A 22643-nucleotide genomic window follows, 5' to 3' on the forward strand; every position below is an offset into this window, starting at 1 on the left:
TTACTATGAATTAATTTGAATAATGTAATGTTCATCCATATTGTTACATTAAGTATTCTTTTAACATTGGAACTCTGAGGTTGCTTTCATGAGATGTTTCTTCAGATGGGTGCCTCCCTCTTACCCACCACATGCCCAAGACGGCCACTTGAAACTGTGGTGGTCAGTGGCATGTCAGGACGCTTCCCAGAATCCTCATCGATTGAAGAATTTGCTGAAAATCTATATGGGGGTGTAGACATGGTCACAGAGGATGGCAGACGTTGGCAACCTGGTTAGTATTAGCAGTATTTTAGCTTTCTAGATCTTCAAGAGTAACTAATATATGTTGTGTATGTTTACTTGGACCATGAACCTAGGACCTTTGAAAAAAGAATGATAATGATAAAGATAAGAATAAATAGATGAATATATAAATAGATAAATGAATTAGCAATGCTTCAGATCTTATTCTTTACTTTTCATACAGGTGTGCATGGTCTTCCAACTCGGAATGGTAAAATACCAGATCTACGACACTTTGATGCTTCTTTCTTTAATGTGTCACCCCGCCAGGCACACTACATGGACCCACAACTGCGTATTCTCCAGGAACTCACCTATGAGGCTATCATAGATGCAGGTAAATTCTTGTAAATTCAACCAGATCTGATGTAACCTTTCTTATTTGTAAATATATAGTGTTGGCTGTGTTTTTTATTAGAAAATTTAGATCTATTGATATTATTTTTCCAAACAGGTGTGAACCCACAGGAGTTGCGTGGAAGACGTGTAGGTGTTTATGTAGGTGTAAGCAACAGTGAAACTGAGGATTTACAGACACAGGATGCTGACAACATCTCTGGGTATGGACTGACAGGCTGTTGTCGAGCAATGTTTGCCAACAGGATTTCTTTTGCATTCGACTTCAAAGGTAAGTGTGAATGCCTGGTGTATAATTTGAGTTTGCATTGGACAACTGTTTTTAGTGTTAGTTGATAGAAGTAGATTTGAAGTGATATTCAGATAGTTCAACTGCTTTGGTTGATGCATGAAATTGCAAATGTAGGCAACATGTTTAAAGGCATGAATTTGATCATAGTTGAAATATTTTCAATTTCTTAAAGAGAAACGACTTAGGGTGAAACAGGAGATAAGGGGATAGGGTAAAGATATTGGAGATGAAGTGAAACAGGAGATAAGGGGACAGGGTAAAGATATTGGAGATGAAGATTTAATACATACGTACATATACCAAGGCTTTTTCCCCCTTACACAGGGGGGTAGCCAAAAAGAAAAAGGCATAGAAATCACTCCCACCCATTTCATTTCCCATATATTCCACACTCCTCCACCCTCCTCCCTCCCTCGTATCTTGGCACATCCTGGATGACGGGTCACCCCTGCATCCTGTCCACTGCCCTGGGTCAGAAGCAGTGTCGCAAGACACAGCACATCCACGGCAAGGCTGCTTCATAAATTCAGCGACCCCCCCCTCTCCGTCCCCTCATGCAGGAAAGGAGAAGACTGGGAGAAATCCCTTTGGGCTGCATCAATTTTTTTTCTCATGCATACTTCCTCACCCCCCATCCCCCACCCACTCCCCTCATGCATCACAGCCTCATCTCTACACAACCCTTCTCCATTCACCCCTATCTTCTATCCTCTCCCGTCCTTCCTCTACAGACATTCCTCTCTTTTGTAATGCCCCTTTCACCCCATCCATCCATCTCATCCTAGGACGTCCCCTCATATTCACTCCTTCCACCTCTGCCTTCCACACTTCTTTTACTAATCTTTCTTCACTCATTCTTTCCATGTGTCCAAACCATCCTAATACTCTTTCATCAACCCTATCTCCCAACTCCCTTTCCACCCCTGTTCTCCTCCTCACCTCCTCATTTCTCACTCTATCTAGCCTAGTAACTCCTATCATACTTCTCAGACATTTCATCTCACACATTCAAACTTCTCTCTTCCTCTCTCATGTTCCATGTTTCTGCCCTGTACATTGCTGTTGGCACAATCACTCCTTCATATAACCTCCTCTTCGCATCCATTCCCAAATGTCTATTTCTCATTACACTTTTTAATCCACCAAGGCATTTACTCGCTTCTCTCAATCTACATTCTACCTCCACCCCCACTCCTCCCTTTCCCGTCGCATTCGCACCCAAGTATCTGAAACTATCCACTTCCTCCAGTTTCTCACCCTTAATGCTCACTTCCAGCCTACTGTCACTCTCTCCCCTTGTACATTTCATCACCTTACTTTTGACCACATTTATCTTCAGCTTCCTTCTTTCACACACCTTCTCATATTCTGTCACTAACTTCCTCAATCCCTCCTCTGATCCTACTACAAGTGCAGTGTTGTCAGCAAACAACAGCTGGCTCACCTCCCACTTTTCTCCATTTTCTTTAATCATCTCCAACCCCAGACCCACTACCCATGCATTCACCTCTCGCACCACCCCATCCATGTAAAGATTGAACAGCCAGGGCGACATAACACACCCCTGATGAAGTCCCACCTTTACCTCAAACCATTCACTCTCCATTTCTAATCCTAACGCAAGCTCTAATACAAATGGCAAAGAGCTGTTGGTGAATTTTAGATCTTATAGCTAGGATATGTCATGAAATTAAATCCCTCCCTGTCTCCCTGTTCTCTCTCTCCTCATTCCTCCTTCAAGCAAAATTATATTTATTACATCTTTGATTTAATAATCATTTGATGTAAAATGTGTCGCAACAGTTATCTTGTTAAAAAATAAACTATGAATTTTGTACCACTTTAGGTCCAAGTTATGCAGTAGATACAGCATGCTCTTCCTCTATGGTTGCACTTCAAAATGCTTGGTCAGCTATATCCTTAGGAGAAATTGAAGCAGCTGTAGTAGCAGGAGCTCATTTGACATTGAAACCGCAGTCCTCAATGCAATTTGACAATTTGGGTATGCTAGCACATGATGGCAAATGCAAGGCTTTTGACGAGAGTGGAAATGGGTAAGGACTTTGTGGTTTGTGTGTATTGCCCATGGTGGGTATGAGAGGAATTAAAAATGGATTATATTATGGATTAAGGAGTAGATTAATGTAGGCTTGAAGATATACAACACTTTCATCATCATTCCAGGTACGTGAGAAGTGAAGCTGTAGTTGTGGTATTCCTACAAAAGGCTCAAGAAGCTAATCGTGTGTATGCACAAGTGGTTCATGCTCGTACCAACACAGACGGGTACAAGACTGAGGGTGTAACTTTCCCCTCTGGTGCTGTGCAAAAGGAATTGCTACAGGAAGTATACAATAACTCAGGAATACATCCAGCACATGTATCGTATGTGGAAGCACATGGCACAGGAACAAAGGTAAAACTGATTATAGTTGCCAGTTTTGATTATAAAGGATTACAAAGGTGGGGCATGCTGACAGGAGACCTTTTGGTCCTTATCTAGGATGGATGTGAAAAAAAAATCATAATGATAAATAAATAAATGAATAAATAAAAACTTGTGTGCAAGTGTTCATTCTTGTATTGACCTGATCTGTTTCAGGCCGGAGACCCTCAGGAATTGGGTGCTTTAGCTGCAGTGCTCTGTAAAGACAGATCTACTTCATCACCTCTTCTGCTTGGATCTGTCAAGTCCAATATGGGTCATTCCGAACCTGCATCTGGACTATGTTCAATTGTTAAGGTGAGCAATATACATAAAGCATGCATTAATTACAGTTGGGTAAATATATATGTACATATATGTACACACATTGCTTATATATATATATATATATATATATATATATATTATATATATATATATATATATATATCGCTCCACAATACCTTCTCATAATCTTTAAAAGCCCAGAAAAAAATCCTTATTTATTATCACAACTTCTTGCATGCCAGCTTTACTATAGAAATTTTGACTACACACCTTATTTCTTTATAAAATCCACACTTCTTCCCGAGTTATTCCATCTATTCCCATCCTAATCCTCTTAACACTCCCATATACCTTACCAACTACTTTTCAGACTAATACCTCTATAGCTACTATATTAATGTTCCCTTTTCCTTTATGTAGTGTAACAATACATGCACTTCCCCCATCTTCAGGAAAGTTCCCCTCCCTTAGGCACATTTTAATCAACCTCACTAGCCAGTCCACTATATTCTTCTCATTGCACTCCACATCACACCTGTCTAACCCAGGTGCCTTACCAGCTAGTATTCTTTTATTCAGCTCTCATTTCTTCTTGTGGAGAGATTAACATAAAATATGGAACTTATCAAAAGAGTATTGTTGACCACAGGTGTTGCTGGCAATGCAGAGGAGAGAGATTCCAGGCAATCTACACTTCCGTGTTCCTAACCCAAATATACCAGTTCTGCATGATGGCACCATAAAGGTATGTGCAGAGTGGTCAGATTAATGATTATATTAATGGAAATATTTACTTTCATTGAATAGTTGGGAAATTGATCCCCATAGTGGGGTATTGACTGCATAGTTAGAAAACCAAATTTATTGTCTATGGGTTAGATCATTGCTACCTGTGGTGCAGGTCAGGAATGGAGGCAGTTCAAGTCCTGCTTGGCAGCAAGCAAGTTCATAGCAAGGGCATACATTAAATATCTTGACTCGGAAAGTTGTCCATTAGGAGGAATTGTATAAACCTTTTCTAAGAGGTGACTGAGCTTTGAAAAATACTTTGCTATCATTTTGGTCAGTGACATTGGTCTGTTGTTCATTGGTTTCACCTTACTTCCTCCATTAACCCCTTCGATACGATGACGCCTACGTAGGTATCATGAGGATGCTCATGTCGGTGTCTTGATTTTATATATTGTAGTTGTACCTGCATGCCCCCCCATACTCTGTAAACTGGCTTCATCACATTTTCTATGGTTATCAAAATTCAAGGGTGAAAGAGAACGAGCAATACAACGGTAACTTTATTTTTTATAATGCGAGTATTATGACTCAACATCGCACATCTGGCAGCTAATGCTGCCCGCGAGATTTTGGCCCGGAGTGAAGGGGTTAATGGTACCACATTAACCCTTTTCCAATCCTCTCACACTTTACCTTCCTTTAATTAGTAAGAGTTCTTGTCCAAGTTGTGAGTCACTGTATGATTCTGTTGCCCTATTACCTGATTTGTTGATTAGGCTGAGGTTTAGATTGCAAATTTGAAAACTTTAAAATTGGAATTTTTACAGGTTTGCATAGGCATGATAGCCTGACCTTGTCATGCAATTTTGTTGCAGGTTGTGAATAAGAACATGTCATGGTCAGGAGGATATGCTGCCATTAATAGTTTCGGCTTTGGTGGAGCAAATGTACATGTACTCCTCCGCTCACCTGATGACATTTCCCTACATGGTGAACCTGTCACTCCTCCACCCACTCCACCAAAATCAAATGAAGCAAATTGTATTTCAACCTTGCCTCGACTAGTAGTAGCATCAGGAAGAACTGAAGAATCACTTGTAAAGTCCTTGGAAGGAATACGCAAGTTGACTGGCCAAGATGGTGCCTTCACATTGCTTGACCATATCAATGAAAGACCTATCCTCTCCCATCTATACCGTGGTTTTGTCTTTGTGGATGAAGATTCTGAACCCCAGGTTTGAATTTTTTAGTAGTTACACTTGTGACATGGGTCTACCTGTACTATATTTCTAATGTGATAATGTGACGTTTTGCATTTTGATTTTTCAGGTTCAGAGTGTTCCTAACACAGGAGATGACACAGTGCCACCTGTATGGTTTATTTACACTGGTATGGGTAGCCAGTGGGTGGCTTGTGGCAAAGAACTAATGGCCATTCCCACATTTTCCCGTGTCATTGAGAAATGTAATGTTGCCCTCTCTCCTTATGGAATTAACCTTATTGATGTCATTACAAGCTCCGACCCCAAAGCCTGTGCTTCTACAACTAAATCATTTGTAGCCATTGCAGCTGTACAGGTAAATGTTACAACTTTTGCTAAGTTCATGAAAATACCTTTACACTTGGTGACAAATTAGTGTTAATTTTCAAGTAAATTGTATATAGAAGGGCATATATAAGGAAGGGTTCAAATATTCTTGCATACAACAAAGTACAAGTCTTAAAGAATTGTAAGTTGACTAATTGTTGATGGTCCAGTGTCCACAACATTAAGATTGACTGTCATGACTACTTCATTTTTAATTGTCCATATTAACTCTCACAGAGTAGATTTTATATTAAACTACTCGTATGTTTCTGACAATCTATAGGGTTCAGTTTTATAAGTATGTGGTCCAATGGAGTCTGTACACACTTTAGGTACTTAGGCATATAACTAAAGGGGTCATGTGATCGTGATGGTTGGAGCTGGTTTTACTGATGTCCTAATTATGTTTTAGGTGGGGTTGACAGAGGTACTCCAGTCAATAGGAATTGTGCCTTCTGGAATGATTGGCCACAGTGTTGGGGAACTAGGATGTGCTTATGGTGATGGAAGCTTAACAGCAGAACAGACGGTGTTAGCAGCTTTCTGGCGTGGAAAGGCAGTTAGTGAAGCAAATCTACCCCCTGGGGCTATGGCTGCTGTTGGTGAGTTTTCACGATTATTGCTGCTTAGTGAGTATGACAACTTGTCATATTGGTTGTCTCTCCCTTAACTCCCAACATTTTTCTCAAACTGTTTTGATAATTATGCAGGGCTAAGTATGGAGGAAGCAGAGCCATACTGCAAAGATGGCATCATTGTGGCCTGCAACAATGCTGTTGATTCCGTCACCATCTCTGGACCAGTTGAACCCATGCAGAAACTTCAGGAAGAACTAGAAGAGAAGGGAGTTTTCTGTAGATCAGTAAAATCTGAAGGTGTGGCATTCCACCATCCTTCTCTACAGGCTGCAGCTCCAAAGCTCTTGCAAGAATTAAAGAAGGTAAGCATCCAGCTAATTCACTGTATTAATGATTTCTAGCTGTAACTAATAATGGTTATCTGCAATTGGGGGATTCTGAGGCTGATGTTGGGAAAAATCTTGTACCTGTTACCGATTATCAGAACCAGACACCCTTGCCTTCATGTGGATGTGCAACTGCAAAGGGATGGCACTGTATCTGGACTGAACACAAGATCTGCTAACTTCTTCCTGCAATTTTAAACATAAACATTTGAGTTAAGGAGCATACATGCTTGCATGTATGCACACATGTGAATTGATTTTAGCATTAAAGTATGTCTATAACTCCTGTACTATGAATTGATTTTGTGCTGCAGTTGATCCCCTGCCCAAAAACAAGATCTGCAAGATGGATCAGTTCCTCTGTCCCAGAAAAAAGTTGGAATACATCACTAGCTGCTGCTGCAACTCCAACCTATTTGGTCAACAACCTGTTGTCACCTGGTGAGTACAATTGAATTAATATTTTTCCCAGCATAACACTGTTGTCAATATACAGTAATGCAAATTTTTTTTTTATCATGTTTCATAAATCTGATTTGAGGCTACATTAATAATGTTTTGTGTGAAAATGTTAAGTATATTGTGTGCTGAATATGATACTTGTAACATTTGCAAGATGATTTTCAGCCTGTCCACCATTCACATGAAAGATTTGAATTTCATGAGGCAATTTTCAAGCATTTGGATACAGCAATACTATTCTTATTGAAAACCTGCATTTAAAATTTTATATTTTTTCAGTGCTGTTTGCCAATGCCCTTGAGAAAGTTCCAAAGGGTGCTGTAGTTGTGGAAATTGCTCCTCATGGGTTGCTGCAAGGTATTCTTCGCCGTGCTTTGCCACATGCACAGGCCTCCATACCTCTGGTTAGAAAAGAAGCTCCTTCATCTCTTGGCTTTTTCCTTCAGTCAATTGGCAAGTAGGTATCCTTGAAATTGTAAGTAATTACACATTCTTCATTGGTCATGTGCACTGTTAATTTGTAAGAAGGATGCTGAAGTTGGTTCTCCCTATCATTTTACTTTAGGGTCTAGATAGCCTATCAGTAGTGGGTGGTTAGTTCACCCTTATTACATTGATGAAAAAAATAAAACAAGATAATAAATAAAATAAAACCAAAGCCATTTATAAGACTTTTGTTAAATCCATAACAAAATTTTCTCTATTTCAGGTTGTATATGAATGGCTTACAACCCCGCCTTCGATCTCTGTATCCAAATGTAAATCTACCAGTGCCTTCTCACACACCTACACTTTCAAACCTTGTCTCGTAAGTGTTGGTTATTGATTTCATAGCCTTGCTTTCCCCTTTGTAGCAACTCTGTAGCACTGAAAACTGTCAATATCCTTTTGTCTGATCTGTTGGTAATAGGTAAAGTCATGGGCTTAGTATGGGGAATAAGTGGCTGTTCATAGGGCTGTACACATTAAAGAAAGGTGGATACAAGATGGGAGGGAGGGTGGAGGGGAGTGGAATATATAGGAAATGGAATGGGTGGGAGTGGTTTCTATGCCTTTTTCTTTTTGGCTACCCCCCCATGTAGGATACAAAAAAGTGAATATAAAGTATTTGACTGCATGAAAAAACAAGTGCCCTATTACCAACAAAAGTCTAGTTTTGTCACTAGTATTTACAAAATAGCTATTTATATTCCGAAATTATAGTTCAGAGTACTGTGGCTATAACTCCTATGCCTTGAGGTAGAGCATTGATTAAAATGGTCCCCAGCCATGCAGATAAACTGAGGAAATGTTAGCACTGCCATCATTAAAGGAACAAAGATTAAGGTGAACTTGATTGTTGTATTCAGATCACAGAAACTGTTTTACAAAATTAACCAAAAAGTGCTAGTGCCCTGGGTTATAAAAAAGAAAAACACTGGCTCAGATGGAGTCCAATCTGGAAATGTAAATAAATTCAAAGGTAAGAACATTAAAGAAGATACTATGTGCATACTGTATATTCTCTCCTGTATACTATGATTAGGTAAGCACAATGTCTTGGAATGCTGGTTGTGTTGGCAGTTGTTTATTGGGGTATTTGCAGAGTTCATGTACAGGTTGGAGATGTTCTAGCCTTTTGTTTCCTCTTTGGTCTGATGTTTGTGTAGCTATATTCTGTAGTGTGCATTTAGGTTACCTGCCACTGTTGTTTGTTAAGACTGTTAAGAGGTTGTAATTAGGGCATGTAGCCTTGTGGTACTGATGTGGAGGGTGGTTTGTAGATACTCGTGATATTGTATGAAGTTTTATTGGTCTGGATTTTTTTTTCATCTATTTATTTACTTTGTCTCTCTTGATTCATATCCTTTCATTAAAGGAAAGGATGGTACCACAAAACTGGAAAAGATCTAATATAGTACCCATTTGTAAAGGAGGAAGTAAAAAAACTATTGAACTGCAGACCAGTGTCACTGACCAGTACAATAATTACATAGGTGAAAGACTGCTTGGTAGTGGAGCTTAGATCTACAGCACAGCCCAATAGTTAGTCTACTTTTATTGCATTATATGGAGGAGGAGAATAAGGAGAGGGGGGGAACAGTTTCTTGTCAACACTAGTTATGTGAAAAAGTGGAAGAAAAATAGTTTATGTTGGGTCCAGTCTCGAGACTTGGAGTCCAGCCCAACTAACCTGATCAAAATAAGGATGTTGATAAGAATAAGAATTGAATACAAGAGGCAGAGAGATAATTGTCTTGTAAGGCCACCACAAGCAGGTATCCATTATTGGTCTTGGAAGATGGGAGTTGGTGTAGTTTTAATTCCAAAACTAAAAACCTTGCTCAGTCATTTGTTGCCCCAAATTTCTGCATTGAAAAGTGTCCCCTGTTTCTCTTGGGCCTATGAGATAATAAGAACATTTGCTTGCAGATACTACTACCACCATGCATGAAAATGAAAATTATGATCTGCATTAACTAGTAATATATGTATATACATTTTTCTCTTTTGGTATTACCTCTCCAGATGGGACCACAGTGTTGAATGGGATGTTGCAACATTCACCACATCACCATCATCATCAGAATACACTGTTGAGGTTGACCTTGGTTCTGATGAATACAAGTTCTTGGAAGGACATACTATTGACGGAAGGGTAATTTTCCCTGCTACAGGTTATATGGTAAGTCTAATAGTAAAGTGATTTTTACACTTGTTAGAAAGAGGAGATTTGTTTGAGATGAAGTGTTTGAGAAGTGTGGTAGGGGTTACAGGGTTGGAAGGGTGAGAAATGAGGTGAGGAGGAGAGAGGGAATGGAAAGGGAGATGACATATAGGGTTGATGAAAAATAATTGGGATGTTTTGGACACATGGAAAGAATGAGTGAAGAAAGATTAGTAAAAGGTGTGGAAAGAGGTGGATGAAGTGAACTTGGTGGGGAGGGGGGGCGACCAACAATGAGATGGATGGATGGAGTGAAAGGGGCTTTGAGCAAGAGGAGAATGTCTATTGAACAAGAAAGGGAGAAGGCAGGGGATAGGGGTGAGTGGAGGATAGTTGAGTATGGATGATATATTGAAGTAGCTCAAATGGATTTCTCCCAGTCTCTATTTTCTACGTGAGGGGAGAGGATGGGGGAGATGGTTGTGTGAGTGAAGCAGCCCTGCTGTGGAAATTCTATGTCAGCTGCATTGTTTATGACCTGGGCAATGGACAGGAGATAGGGATGACCCCTCATCCACAAGGAGCTAAGATAAGAGTGAACAAAGAATGGTGGATGGGAGTGGAATGGCTACCTCCCATATAAAGGGGAAAAAACCCTTGATATATAGAAAGAGGGGGAGGTTATAATACATGAGGTATAGTTGGATATGTTGAAATATTGCAAAATGTATTGAAAAGTAATTTTTTCAGGTGCTGGCATGGCGTGCCTTGTGTCGCTTGAAAGGAGTTTCATATGAAGATACACCTGTCACCTTCAGCAATGTTGCTTTGCATCAAGCTACACTTCTACCCCCACCTGGATCTTCTGTTGTGTTATCTGTTAGACTGTTATTACTTTCTGGAGACTTTGAGGTAAGACCTATGTCAAAACTGGAACTGTATATCAATTATTTTGGAATGTGGAGAACGTATGATGAGCCTTACTTAATTTTGGTTAAATAACAATTGCAGGTGACTGTTGGTGAAACAGTTGCTGCCTCAGGTAGAGTGCAACTTGGAGCTGAGCAGAGTCCGGCTGTAGTAATGACTCGCAAGAATCTTGCAACCCAGAATTGTCATATCACAGATGATGAACTAGAGGATGAAGTGAACATTGACTTGAACCAGCAAGATGTCTATAGAGAACTACGACTGAGAGGTTATCAGTACCAAGGAGTATTTAAGGGCATCCTCAGTGCTAATAATAAAGGTAGGAGCAAAGAGAGATAAAGTATGAAATATAAAATCTTAAACTGTGGATCACTTCTCATTGACAAAACAGATTTGACCTGAAGTTGTATACTAACCCAACTGTATCTGTACCAGGTTTGTGTGGCAAAATACAATGGCATGGTAACTGGGTGTCTTACCTTGACACCATACTGCAGTTCTCGTTGCTTGGAGCCGTGGGTCATCGTGCCTTGCGCCTTCCCACTCGAATTCGTAGCTTTACTGTTGACCCTGCACATCTTCAGGAAAATCTAAAGCAAGAGGATAACATTCAGGCTGTTTTGGTTAGTATTTCTAGGTATTTGTTTTAGTTTAGGGCTGGCCCATGGAGGAATAAAACTAGTGTTTATTATAAAAAAAAAATAAAGTCAATGTTGAAAGTCATGCAGTGTTGAAACCATAAAGTATTAAGTAGTTTTGCAGACCAATAGTAGGTCTTTAACCATTTCAGTACAAGTTAAATTCTCGTATGCCGCATTGGCTGCCACATGTAAGATTTGTCACACTACTAGCATAATGAAATATAAAGTCACTGCTGTATTACTTGTTCTTTTACTGAGTAATAATAAGCACAGAAAATGTGATCAAACCAGTTCACAAATTGCTGGGGTAACTTGTGTACAACTACAAAAAAAATTGTAAAATCAAGATGCCCATGCCGGCATCCTTGTGTACCCACTCATGCCTCATGATGCCTATGTAGGCATCATCATACCAAAGTGATTAATTTCTCCATTCTGGAATTCAATCATCTGATTTTATCTTGTGGTCAGAAGATTAAATAATAATTGCAACAATTCTCAATTACCATACAGGCTGCCAACAACCCTGATGTTGGCGTGACTGTAGGAGGGGGTGTAGCCATGTCTGGACTAAAAGCCACCCATGCCCCAAGGAAGCTACCCCAGGACAAAGTTACTCTTGAGAAGCAGAGCTTTGTGCCATACTTCTTACAGCAACAGGTGATGTACCCATGCTTTAAAATTGTAATATATTTCTTTCCATTTTAGTTCATGATTAATCTCGATTACTGTATGTATTTATGTATGTACAAATGGATACACATTTACATACACATTTGCATATATATTTGCATACACATTCACATACACATTCACATACACATAGACATGTACATATACATGTATGTGTACATTTTCAGTCTTTTACATATAGATTGACAAAATATGGAGATTAAATTGCAATAAAATGCTAAAGCTAGAATAAGAAGCTTTATTCAGAACCAGACGTTTCAGACTGTTGGACCTTCTCGAGTCAACTGAAGAAGTCTCAAAGGGTCAAAATGTCTGGTTATGAATAAAGCTCCATACTTTTGTCTTAGTATCATTAACACCACATTTAGTTATCTATATATTTATTTGTATGTATTTAATTTTTCTTTTAGAACTGTGAATCGCCAGAGACTGGTCTCTACTATTTTCTGGATCTTGTATTAGAAAACATGACTGTGAGGAGACTCAAAATAAATCATGTATTGTCAGATGTGGCTTCTTTCATCCCATCTGCTATCCATTCAGCTATGGCCACACAACCACTTGTTCAGGTATTTTATCAAAACATTGTAAAACTTCTTAATTCTCTGCATGAAATAAATACAAGTGTTTGCCTGTGTGTGCACACCTGTGGGTGGGTGCCAGTGTGCCCCTGGGTGTGTGTGTGTGCATGTTCCTTTAATTTTTGTGATGTTCTATTGAGAGGATTTTGGTTTCTCCATATAGGTGTCCTGTATGGGTGGATTTGGTGGGTCCTGTTATTACTGTTGGTGCTCCCTTTGGGCTGCGTCAAAATATCTTTCACACACCTTCCCTCACCCATCCCCAACCCACTCCTTTCCATGCATCACAGCATCATCCATACACAACCATTCTCCACTCACCCCTATCTGTCTTCTCCCTTCCTTTCTTGACACATTCCCCTCTTTCCCAATGCCCCTCTTTTACCCCATCCATCCATCTTGTCTTTGGTCGTATTGTCATGTTCACTCCTTCCACGTGTCTTACACACCTCTTTCACTAGTCTTTATGTAATTATGAAAATTACTTAATTAAATAATTGTTAGGTATGTACTTATGAAAAAATATAGGAGAGTAAGTGTACTAATTGTTATTTTGCAGATGGATTATACAGTGTTCAGTGATGAAATTATGCAGGATTCAGTCAGTCTAGAAAACTTGGAGAATTTGGGTATAGCTGTAACCAAAGAAGAAAACCTAGCAAATAGTTTGTCACAGCCTCCTAGTCTTCTCATAGTGGAACATGTTGAAGAAACTCTATTAGAATTCTTAAAGAATGAAGATAAGACTTGGGTATTGCTCATCTCAAAGAATGAGGTGGATGAAGCTAAAAAGCTAAAGTCTTGTGATATGGTTCAAGTAGCAAAGGCACCAGAATTTGGATTTGGTTTATGGAAAAAGGCAAGTTGAGCTTTTTTTTTTCTCTCTCTCTCCTGACTCTGAAGATATGATTTTATTAAAGGGATATATCCCAGTTTAGTCTACATTATTTAGAAATTTCTTGTCCTTCAGGCTAGTAATGGAGTGAAAAGGGACCTGATCTTTGTTGATGAGAAATGTAGGACCTTTACATGGGTGGAAGAACTCAAATCAAAGATGTTGACACCTGAGGATCCTAAAGGTTCAAAGCTATGGCTTGTATCTTCAGACCCATCAGGGGGATTGCTGGGGCTTGTCAACTGTTTAAGAAGAGAACCTGGTGGTGAACGGCTCAGGTTTGTAAACATTAATTTGGAGTGAAAGTGAACAATGTTATACATTTTTTTTGTTCGTGTATGAATTTGAGTAATGATCTGGGCAATACTGATTAGGTACTGATGCCTAAACATGTTTGTGCACTACAGATGCATCTTTGACATGACTGGAACATTGGACCTCTCTGAATCTAACTCCTCACTCTGGAATGAACGAACTCTTCATGATCTTGCCATTAATGTGTGGTTCAATGGTATGTGGGGATCGTACAGACATTGCTTACTACCCCCCATCCAACCCCAGCCAACACAGTCTGCTCTCCTCAATGTGGGTACAAGAGGTGACCTGAGTTCACTGCAATGGTATGAGAATCCAGTTTTGAAGGAAGATGACAAAAGAATAGACGATTTGGAGTGTCACGTTTCCTATGCTCCTTTGAACTTCCGTGATGTTATGTTAGCCACTGGTAACCTTCCACCTGATGCATTACCTGGAGATCTTGCAGCTCAGGTAAGCTTTTTGGTCTTTTCATCTGCTACTGAGATATTTTGAGATGTCTTGCGACACTGCTTCTGACCCAGGGCAGTGGACAAGGTGCAGGGATGACCCGTCATCCAGGAGGTGATAAGATAAGAGGGAGGGTGGAGGGGTGTGGAGTGTATTCAGGGATGGAATGGGTGGGAATGATTTTATGCCTTTTCCTTTTTGGCTACCTCCCTATAAAGGGGGAAAAAGCCTTGGTATATGTATGTATATACTAAGATGTTTTTCTTGTAAACTGATGTGTAGGTTATGATCATTTTTTTTTTCTTTTCCTTTTTTTTAAAGGATTGTATTCTGGGTTTGGAATTTGCTGGAGTAACAAAACTGGGTAGACGTGTAATGGGCCTTGTACCCTGCCGGGGCCTAGCAACCCATGTGTATGGTCATCCAGCTTTCACATGGACAGTACCAAGCCATTGGTCTCTGCGTCAGGCTGCAACAGTTCCAGTTGTTTATGCAACGGTAACTTAATTAAAAAATTTCTCGGTTGAATCGAGGTTTGTTTTTAGTGTTGTGTATATGTATGTATGCATATATATATATATTTCGTGCAACTATAATTAACAGTTGTATTACCTCTTCCAGGCTTACTATGCCTTGGTTGTTAGAGGTGCATTAGAAGAAGGAGACAGTGTTCTTATTCACTCTGGGTCTGGAGGAGTTGGACAAGCAGCAATTAGCATTGCACTAGCCCGGGGATGTACAGTTTTCACCACTGTTGGTAGTGAAAAAAAGAGGGAGTTCCTAAAGAAAAGATTTCCTCAAGTAAGTTGTACATTTCATATTTGTATTGAAATAAAAATGTTACTTTTTTCTTGTAAAAATCTATGTAGGTATCCTTCTTGTACAGATTACACTTAAAATCTTGTATCTTTACAGCTAACAGACTGGAATTTTGCTAATTCACGCGACAGCAGTTTTGAATTCGATGTGCTCAAACGAACAGGAGGAAAGGGTGTTGACATTGTCCTAAACTCCTTAGCTGGGGAGCTTCTTCAAGCTTCAGTCAGATGTCTGAAAGAACATGGTCACTTTTTAGAGATCGGAAAAGCTGACTTGTCAAAGAACACTCCACTTGGTGAGTGTCAGATAATGGGGAGGAGTTACCAAAACAAATAGATACCATACAAATGTTCAGACTTTGACATATTTCTGATGTACAACCTAACAATTTAAATCTCTTTAACTAGGAATGGCTGTGTTCCTTAAGAATGTAACCTTCCATGGAATCCTCCTGGATGCTCTCTTTGATGCTTCACCTAAAGTTCAAAAGCGTCTTCATCACCTCTTGGAGGATGGCATTGTGAAGGGTGAAGTTGTTCCTCTCCCAGACACTGTTTTTACCAGGAGTCAAGTTGAGGATGCCTTCAGGTGTGTATGTGAACAATTTTTCATTCTTTCAATATTTCTTTCTACTTTCTTGCATGCTCTCACTTTCTTGCCTTCTCTCAATTTCATGCATTCTTACTTCCTCACCTTCTCTCACTTTCTCACTGTCTTTCACTTTTTCTTTGTCTATGTAAATCTATATCTATATTCTCTACTTCTATATATAAATCTCTCTACATCTTTGTATATCTCAACATCTGTGTTTCTCTACATTTGTCTGTCCATACACCAAGAGCTTTTTCTCCACTCCCTCAATCACCCTTTTTCCATCCTCTCATCTTAGCTCCTCATGGATGATGGGTCCCTGCATCCTGCCCACTGCCCTGGGTCAGAAGCAGTGTAGAAAGACACTTATCTCCATGTACATCTCTACATCTATATATATCTATTTATCTATGTATATCTTTAAATATATCTCTATATCCTCTTGCTGTAAGTTATTTATATAAGCTCTCCTTTTCTGTCCTTTCTCTATATTCTCTGTCTTGCTCACTTGCTTGCTGTCTCTATCACTCTTTATCTCTTACCTATCTATGTAATCTCTCTACAACAATATATATATGTCTATATCCTTGGTCTGTCTGTGTATACATGCATATATATATACCAATGACTTTTCCCCCCTTACAAGAGGTAGCCAAAAAACAAATGCATAAAATCCACATATGTGAAACAGCAGCCACAAACACTCGCATAGCTAAATAAACACTTGAGCAGTGGGAAAGACACAACAGAATGGCAGACTCTCCTTGAAAATTGTGAGACTCGTTACAGTTAAATGTTGCTTTCACTTCAGGTTCATGGCAAGTGGAAAACATATTGGTAAAGTACTTCTTGAGGTTCGGTCAGAAGAACAACAGAAAGATTCCCTGTCTTCATTTAGCATCCCTGCCGTACCCCGCACCCATGCACGCCCAGATCTTGTTTATGTAATTACTGGGGGTTTGGGTGGTCTTGGCCTAGAGCTAGGTGACTGGCTAATTCATAGAGGTGCAAAGAAATTGGTACTGACATCAAGGAAAGGAATCTCTACTGGATATCAGGTGAGTACAAGTACCACAAATTATAAGGATGAAAATATCTTCAGAAATATTTTGTCAGCTCTTTTATTGATCAAATAAATAGAACCTGCCACTGACATTGTAAGATTAAAACTATTATGAAATTGAGAAATTCCATTGATACATTTGATATCAAAATGGGAAATGTTTTTAAATCCTTTCTTGTATTTACTTTTTCTCAAAGGCCTTGTGTGTGCGACGATGGAGAGAAATGGGAGTAAAAGTGAGTGTTCTTCGCCAAGATGCTTCTGATGTCAAAGGTGCAAAGGAGCTCTTGAAAGAGGCAATGAAAGATGGTCCAGTGGGTGGCATTTTCCACCTTGCTATGGTAAGTAGTTTTCTAAGTCTAATTTCAAAGTTTATTTAGACTGGTAGTATCTCTGTATACCTGCAGCACACAGGTTATGATAATCCTGACTGTGATTTGGTATGTTGAACAAGAATTATTAGTAAAATTTGGGACTCGAAACATTTCACATAAAATAATCCTTGCAGGTTCTTCGTGATGCTCTACTTGAGAATCAAACCCCAGCAACCTTCAAAAGTGTGATAGGAGTGAAGGGGGAGGGAGCCAAGAGTTTAGATTTGGCCTCTCGCAGTCTTTGCCCAGACCTCCATATGTGGGTTGCCTTCAGTAGTGTTTCATGTGGCAGAGGAAATGCAGGTGAGAAATTTTGAGGTCCTTTCTAACTTTGGTTGAATTCATGGAGTATTGGAATAGTTTGTGAAACTAGTGATGTGTGTACAAATATATATAACTGCTAATACACTTTAGGTCAAAGCAACTATGGATGGGCCAATTCGGAGTGCGAGCGAGTTGCAGAGGAACGTAGAGCACAAGGATTGCCAGGCATTGCCATACAGTGGGGTGCAGTAGGAGATGTAGGTGTTCTAGCAGATACCATGGGTGATGTTGAGGTAAGTTTAATGACAATCATGGGTATAAATACTTTTTCATGTATGTAACCCATGTGTGAATATTTGCTGATGTACATTTAAAATGGAACCTGGAGATCAAGGCTTGAATAACTGTATATTGCTATGTCAGGTAAATTGTAGGGGATTGTAAATGGAGATTTGGATTTGTGTAAGAGTTTTGGGCTGGGAGATACTTTACCCTTTGGTCGTAAGGGAAACAGAATTCATAAAAATGAGGATACATATTCTCGGTAAGCTAACATTTTTCGTGAGTAGTGGTGGTTGAATATTTAACCCCATTTTCAAATTAGTTAATGCAGTCAATGGTTATTCAGTGGAATGACTAGATAATGCAGATGTACAAAGAATTGTAAAGCTTGTCTGTTTAGTCAGATGTTTTTGTGTATAAATTATTTACTTGTGTTTATCCATTCAAGGTTGGAGGGACTCTACCACAATCCCTGCGATCCATCTTGGCAACAATGGATGTTCTCCTGCAGCAAAATGCTCCAGTCGTGTCTTCATGCTGCTTTGCTGCTAGACACAGAAAGTCTGATTCATCTTCCTCAGCCTCTCTTGTAGCTGCTGTTGCCAATATTCTTGGTATGTTTTCAGTCAAAACCTGTAATTGGGAATACATGCATTTACAAATGTTTGATAAAATTGTGATTACAAAACTACATCAGCAGTATACTACTGAAACAGTTACAGAAACCTGCCACTTGTATCATGCAAGGCAGTTATACAGAAATATGTTTACACTGATTGTGCCAACAGCACTGTATGGAGCAGAAACGTGGAACATAAGAGAAGAAGAGAGAAGGAGTTTGAATGTGTTTGAGATGAGGTGTCTGAGAAGTATGGTGGGGGTTACTAGGCTGGATAGAGTGAGAAATGAGGAGGTGAGGAGGAGAACAGGGGTGAAAAAGGAGCTGGGAGATAGGGTTGATGAAAGAATATTAGGATGGTTTGGACACATGGAAAGAATGAGTGAAGAAAGACTAGTAAAAGAGGTATGGAAGGCCGATGTGGAGGGAGTGAACATGAGGGGACGTCCTAGGATGAGGTGGATGGATGGGGTGAAGGGGGCTTTGGGGAAGAGGGGAATGTCTGTTGAGGAAGGAAGGGAGAGGACGGAAGACAGAGGTGAGTGGAGAATGGTTGTATATGGATGATGATGTGATTGCAAGAGGAGGAATGGGCAGGGGGGTGGGGTAGTATGTGTGAGTAAATTTTGACGCAGCCCGAAGGGTTTTCTCCCCGTCCTCTCCTTATATGCAAAGGGGGACGGAGAGGGGGGGTCGCCGATTAAATGAAGCGGCCTTGCTGTGGATGTGCTGTGTCTTGCGACACTGCTTCTGACCCAGGGCGGTGGGCAGGGTGCAGGGATGACCCGTCATCCAGGAGGTGCTCAGATGAGAGGGAGGGTGGGAGGGGTGTGGAGTGTATGTAGGGATGAAATGGGTGGGAGTGTTTTTATGCCTTTCCCTTTTTGGCTACCTCCCTTGTAAGGGGGAAAAAGCCTTGGTATATGTATGTACAAAGCAAGCTCAAGACAATCACACTCTACTGATGATCAAATTGACACACCAGCAAAAAATCCCTTTCAAGAGAAGCAAGAACCACACTAGCACAACTGCATTCAGTTCATCCAGCACTGACAGTACCAGCACAGAATAGGCCTGGCCACAGAAATTGCACCAGATACAATCATCTCAAAGGATTCTGTCCCACTCTAGACATATCTGAACACTGGCTTTTAAGGCAGTCTGGTGGCTGTTGTTGTTTACCTGGGAACTGTGGGTCTCCAGACAAAGATCTGGGTCAGTGGGTTGAATGATTAATAATTTGTTGGTTTCAAGTTTCATCAATTTTGAATTTGATTTTTTTTACTTTGCGTTTATAATAAATAGGTCAATATAGTTTGATAGATTGATATTACCAAGGAAACCAATACTAAGCGAGTGGTTGAATGAGTGGGTGGGTGTACAAGTAAGTACAGAAAAATGCAGCATTTTTTAGGAAGATGCATCACCCCTTTCAAATAAATTTAAATTTATTGGTCTTAAGCAAAGACATAAGCAAATTGAAAACTACATATGATATTAAAGAAATGGAACCCCATGAGTATAGTTTCCTTGTCTATTACAATTGGGTAAATAGAGTACTTCGTACTACACTGTCCTACACCCGCCCCTTCAAACAGCAACACAAAATCTTTCACAGAGTGACTTTTGGGTTAAACTAATGGCCATGGCTGGCTCCCTGGAGTGTGCGTTTGTGATTTATTTATTTTGTTTGTTTGTTTATTTATTTATTTTATTTTATTTATTTTTTTTTTCTCTAAGATAACTAAGGCAATGGATTAATTAGCTGATGCTTGTGATTGAGTTGATGTGGTATAACAAGATTTTATTACTTGCATTTGTAAATGCTTGGTATATACAAAATGCTGGATATATTTTGCATTGCAGTAACAGAAAAATACACAATATTATAATGTGTTGTTTTGTTTACAGGTGTCAAGGATCTTAGTACAGTTCGTAAAGATGTCACCTTAGGTGATCTTGGTCTGGACTCTCTAATGAGTGTTGAAGTAAAGCAGACCCTTGAACGTGAGGCAGATGTTGTCCTGAATCCAAGTGAAGTAAGACAGCTAACTCTGGGTGCCATCGAAAAGTTGTACGATACAAAGGAATTGTCGGATGGAAGTAGTGTTGATGGTAAGGTGTAGTAACATTTTTAGAACCCATTTTGCTAGTATAGTGCTGGGATATGCTTTTGCCTTTCCAAGATTCTTTCTTGATTTTGTGTAGTATGATAGCCAATACAATTGAAACCTCAAGATATGTGTATTTCTTTTTTCAGAAAAGGGAAGGTCTTCAGGGTCTAGTAGAGTGGGCAGTCCTATGCCCCCTACCAACATTGATTACCCTTGGCTCACCTTGCCTCTCATCACAACCAAAACAATAGCGAAACTTAACGAGGTTACATCATCTACCACTCCTCTCTTTGTGGCTTCTCCAATTCAAGGCATGGGAGTGTGCCTGAAAGAAGTGGCAGCTGATATAGGTCTCCCTGTCTTTGCTCTTCAGTATCCTGGTGATGTCACCTATTCTAGCATTCCAGAACTAGCCCGAAGTCTTATAAAGGCAAGTATTGAACGAATTGAAGGTACCATATTAGCATTATACAAGTAGAAGTACTGTAATCAGTCTTGAATAAAGGTTTATATCCACTTTGCAAATTGTGAAGCAAGAATTAATATGCTTTCTACCATGTGACACACTGGCAGTCATGTCAGTGTATTTATTTACCTAGTTGTATTTGCCTAGTTGTATTTTGTGGGAAGGGGAGCTATGCTCGTGATGTCCTGCCTTTGTATCTTGCAGTGTCTAGTTTGTTTTTAAACTCATGAATGGTTTTTGCGCATACTGTTTCATTGTTCAGTTTGTTCCAAGTGTCCAAAACTCTGAGGAAAACTGTTTTTCTTCAGTTCTCTTCTATAGCTATGTTTTTTTATTTTCTTTCCATGTCCTCTTGTGTTTCTTTTGTCCCAGTTAAGTAAGTTCTCTCTATCGAGTACCTCTGTGCCTCTCATGATTCTGTAGATGGTCAATAGGTCACCTCTCTCTCTTCTTTGCTCCAGTGTTGGTAACTCCAGTTTAGCCAATCTCTCCTCGTATGATAGGTTTGCAAGTGCAGGTGCCATTTTTGTAGCTGCTCTTTGGATTCTTTCTATTTTCTTTATATTCTTTTTGGTACTGGGGGACCACAATGTCGCTGCATACTCTAATCTAGGCCTTATCAATGTAACCAATATTTTTTTTATCATGTCCAAGTATTGATTCTCAACATGTGCAGGATTTGATTTGATTTGATTTTTTCTTTCTTTCTTTTGGGGGAGGGGGAGGCTTAAGTGTTGTGGGGGTTGTTTGAGTAAGGAGTATGGCAGGCTGTCTTGAAAGGCCTGGTTAGTGATCTGGGTGCATGTGTATTTTAGGTGGTCATTTTATATGATACAGGTAGATTGCTATAGATGTTTGAAGTATGCTGCAGGTTTTGTTAATTGAATTTTGTTAGTGATGCTCCAAAACATGTGAAAGGTGTGTTGTGTAAAGGCTTTTGATGAAGAATAGTGTTCCTATCATTTTCATGTGATAGGATTTTAGTTTCTGTATGCAGGTATCCAACAGGGGTGGTTTTAGTGTATACTGTTATTACTCTTAGTGCTCCATTCTGTAAAGTTTGTAAATTCGTCTTGCAGATAATTGGGAACTGTACTGTGTTGACATTGTCAAGTGTGGTTATTGAGAATTGCTTGTAGATCGTTATTAGTTTTTGTTCTCCAGAGTCTGTGCTTGCGATGGATATTAGGTTTGTTTCCTTGTTGATTTTTGCTGTCGGGTCTTTGATGAGTAGGCTCAAAGTTGTGCAAGTATCAAATGTGAGGCATAGAATTTTTATCCAGGATGGACTTGGCTGTTCAATTTTACCATGGGGTGATTTTTTTCTATTCATGGTTGTCTTGAGTAATGTTACTGTTTACTTTTGGGGTGAAGCTTGTAGTTTATTTTTTAGCCATTGTTCTTGCTTAAGTAGGCTTGGGTGTTCTTTGCTACTGTTTTGCATTTACTGTGCTGGGTTATTGTTAGGTCATCTGCATACAAGAGAACATTGGTGTTTAGTTCTG

At 39.6% G+C, this 22643-nt stretch overlaps 1 protein-coding gene across 1 annotated transcript in view; it reads left to right on the top strand.

Moving 5' to 3' along the window:
• The window catches only part of LOC143029840 (fatty acid synthase-like), a 36031-nt gene that overhangs the window by 10300 nt on the left and 3088 nt on the right, over positions 1 to 22643 (top strand). Inside the window, exons 3-36 of the mRNA XM_076192937.1 lie at positions 106 to 274; positions 470 to 622; positions 740 to 913; positions 2781 to 2988; positions 3119 to 3350; positions 3537 to 3677; positions 4297 to 4392; positions 5255 to 5614; positions 5709 to 5957; positions 6381 to 6570; positions 6679 to 6908; positions 7247 to 7373; positions 7674 to 7851; positions 8104 to 8202; positions 9903 to 10059; positions 10792 to 10953; positions 11053 to 11290; positions 11407 to 11594; positions 12126 to 12272; positions 12716 to 12874; positions 13446 to 13745; positions 13857 to 14059; positions 14189 to 14549; positions 14868 to 15044; positions 15168 to 15347; positions 15462 to 15660; positions 15773 to 15953; positions 16768 to 17014; positions 17217 to 17360; positions 17528 to 17696; positions 17808 to 17950; positions 18388 to 18553; positions 20470 to 20673; positions 20819 to 21102. Coding sequence (XP_076049052.1) covers positions 106 to 274; positions 470 to 622; positions 740 to 913; positions 2781 to 2988; positions 3119 to 3350; positions 3537 to 3677; positions 4297 to 4392; positions 5255 to 5614; positions 5709 to 5957; positions 6381 to 6570; positions 6679 to 6908; positions 7247 to 7373; positions 7674 to 7851; positions 8104 to 8202; positions 9903 to 10059; positions 10792 to 10953; positions 11053 to 11290; positions 11407 to 11594; positions 12126 to 12272; positions 12716 to 12874; positions 13446 to 13745; positions 13857 to 14059; positions 14189 to 14549; positions 14868 to 15044; positions 15168 to 15347; positions 15462 to 15660; positions 15773 to 15953; positions 16768 to 17014; positions 17217 to 17360; positions 17528 to 17696; positions 17808 to 17950; positions 18388 to 18553; positions 20470 to 20673; positions 20819 to 21102 — 6615 coding nt within the window. The remainder of the gene's footprint in view (positions 1 to 105; positions 275 to 469; positions 623 to 739; positions 914 to 2780; positions 2989 to 3118; positions 3351 to 3536; positions 3678 to 4296; positions 4393 to 5254; positions 5615 to 5708; positions 5958 to 6380; positions 6571 to 6678; positions 6909 to 7246; positions 7374 to 7673; positions 7852 to 8103; positions 8203 to 9902; positions 10060 to 10791; positions 10954 to 11052; positions 11291 to 11406; positions 11595 to 12125; positions 12273 to 12715; positions 12875 to 13445; positions 13746 to 13856; positions 14060 to 14188; positions 14550 to 14867; positions 15045 to 15167; positions 15348 to 15461; positions 15661 to 15772; positions 15954 to 16767; positions 17015 to 17216; positions 17361 to 17527; positions 17697 to 17807; positions 17951 to 18387; positions 18554 to 20469; positions 20674 to 20818; positions 21103 to 22643) is intronic.

This window comes from Oratosquilla oratoria, chromosome 11, assembly GCF_046742065.1.
Source record: "Oratosquilla oratoria isolate Oo_2021 chromosome 11, ASM4674206v1, whole genome shotgun sequence".
In the NCBI taxonomy this organism is placed as follows: domain Eukaryota; kingdom Metazoa; phylum Arthropoda; class Malacostraca; order Stomatopoda; family Squillidae; genus Oratosquilla; species Oratosquilla oratoria.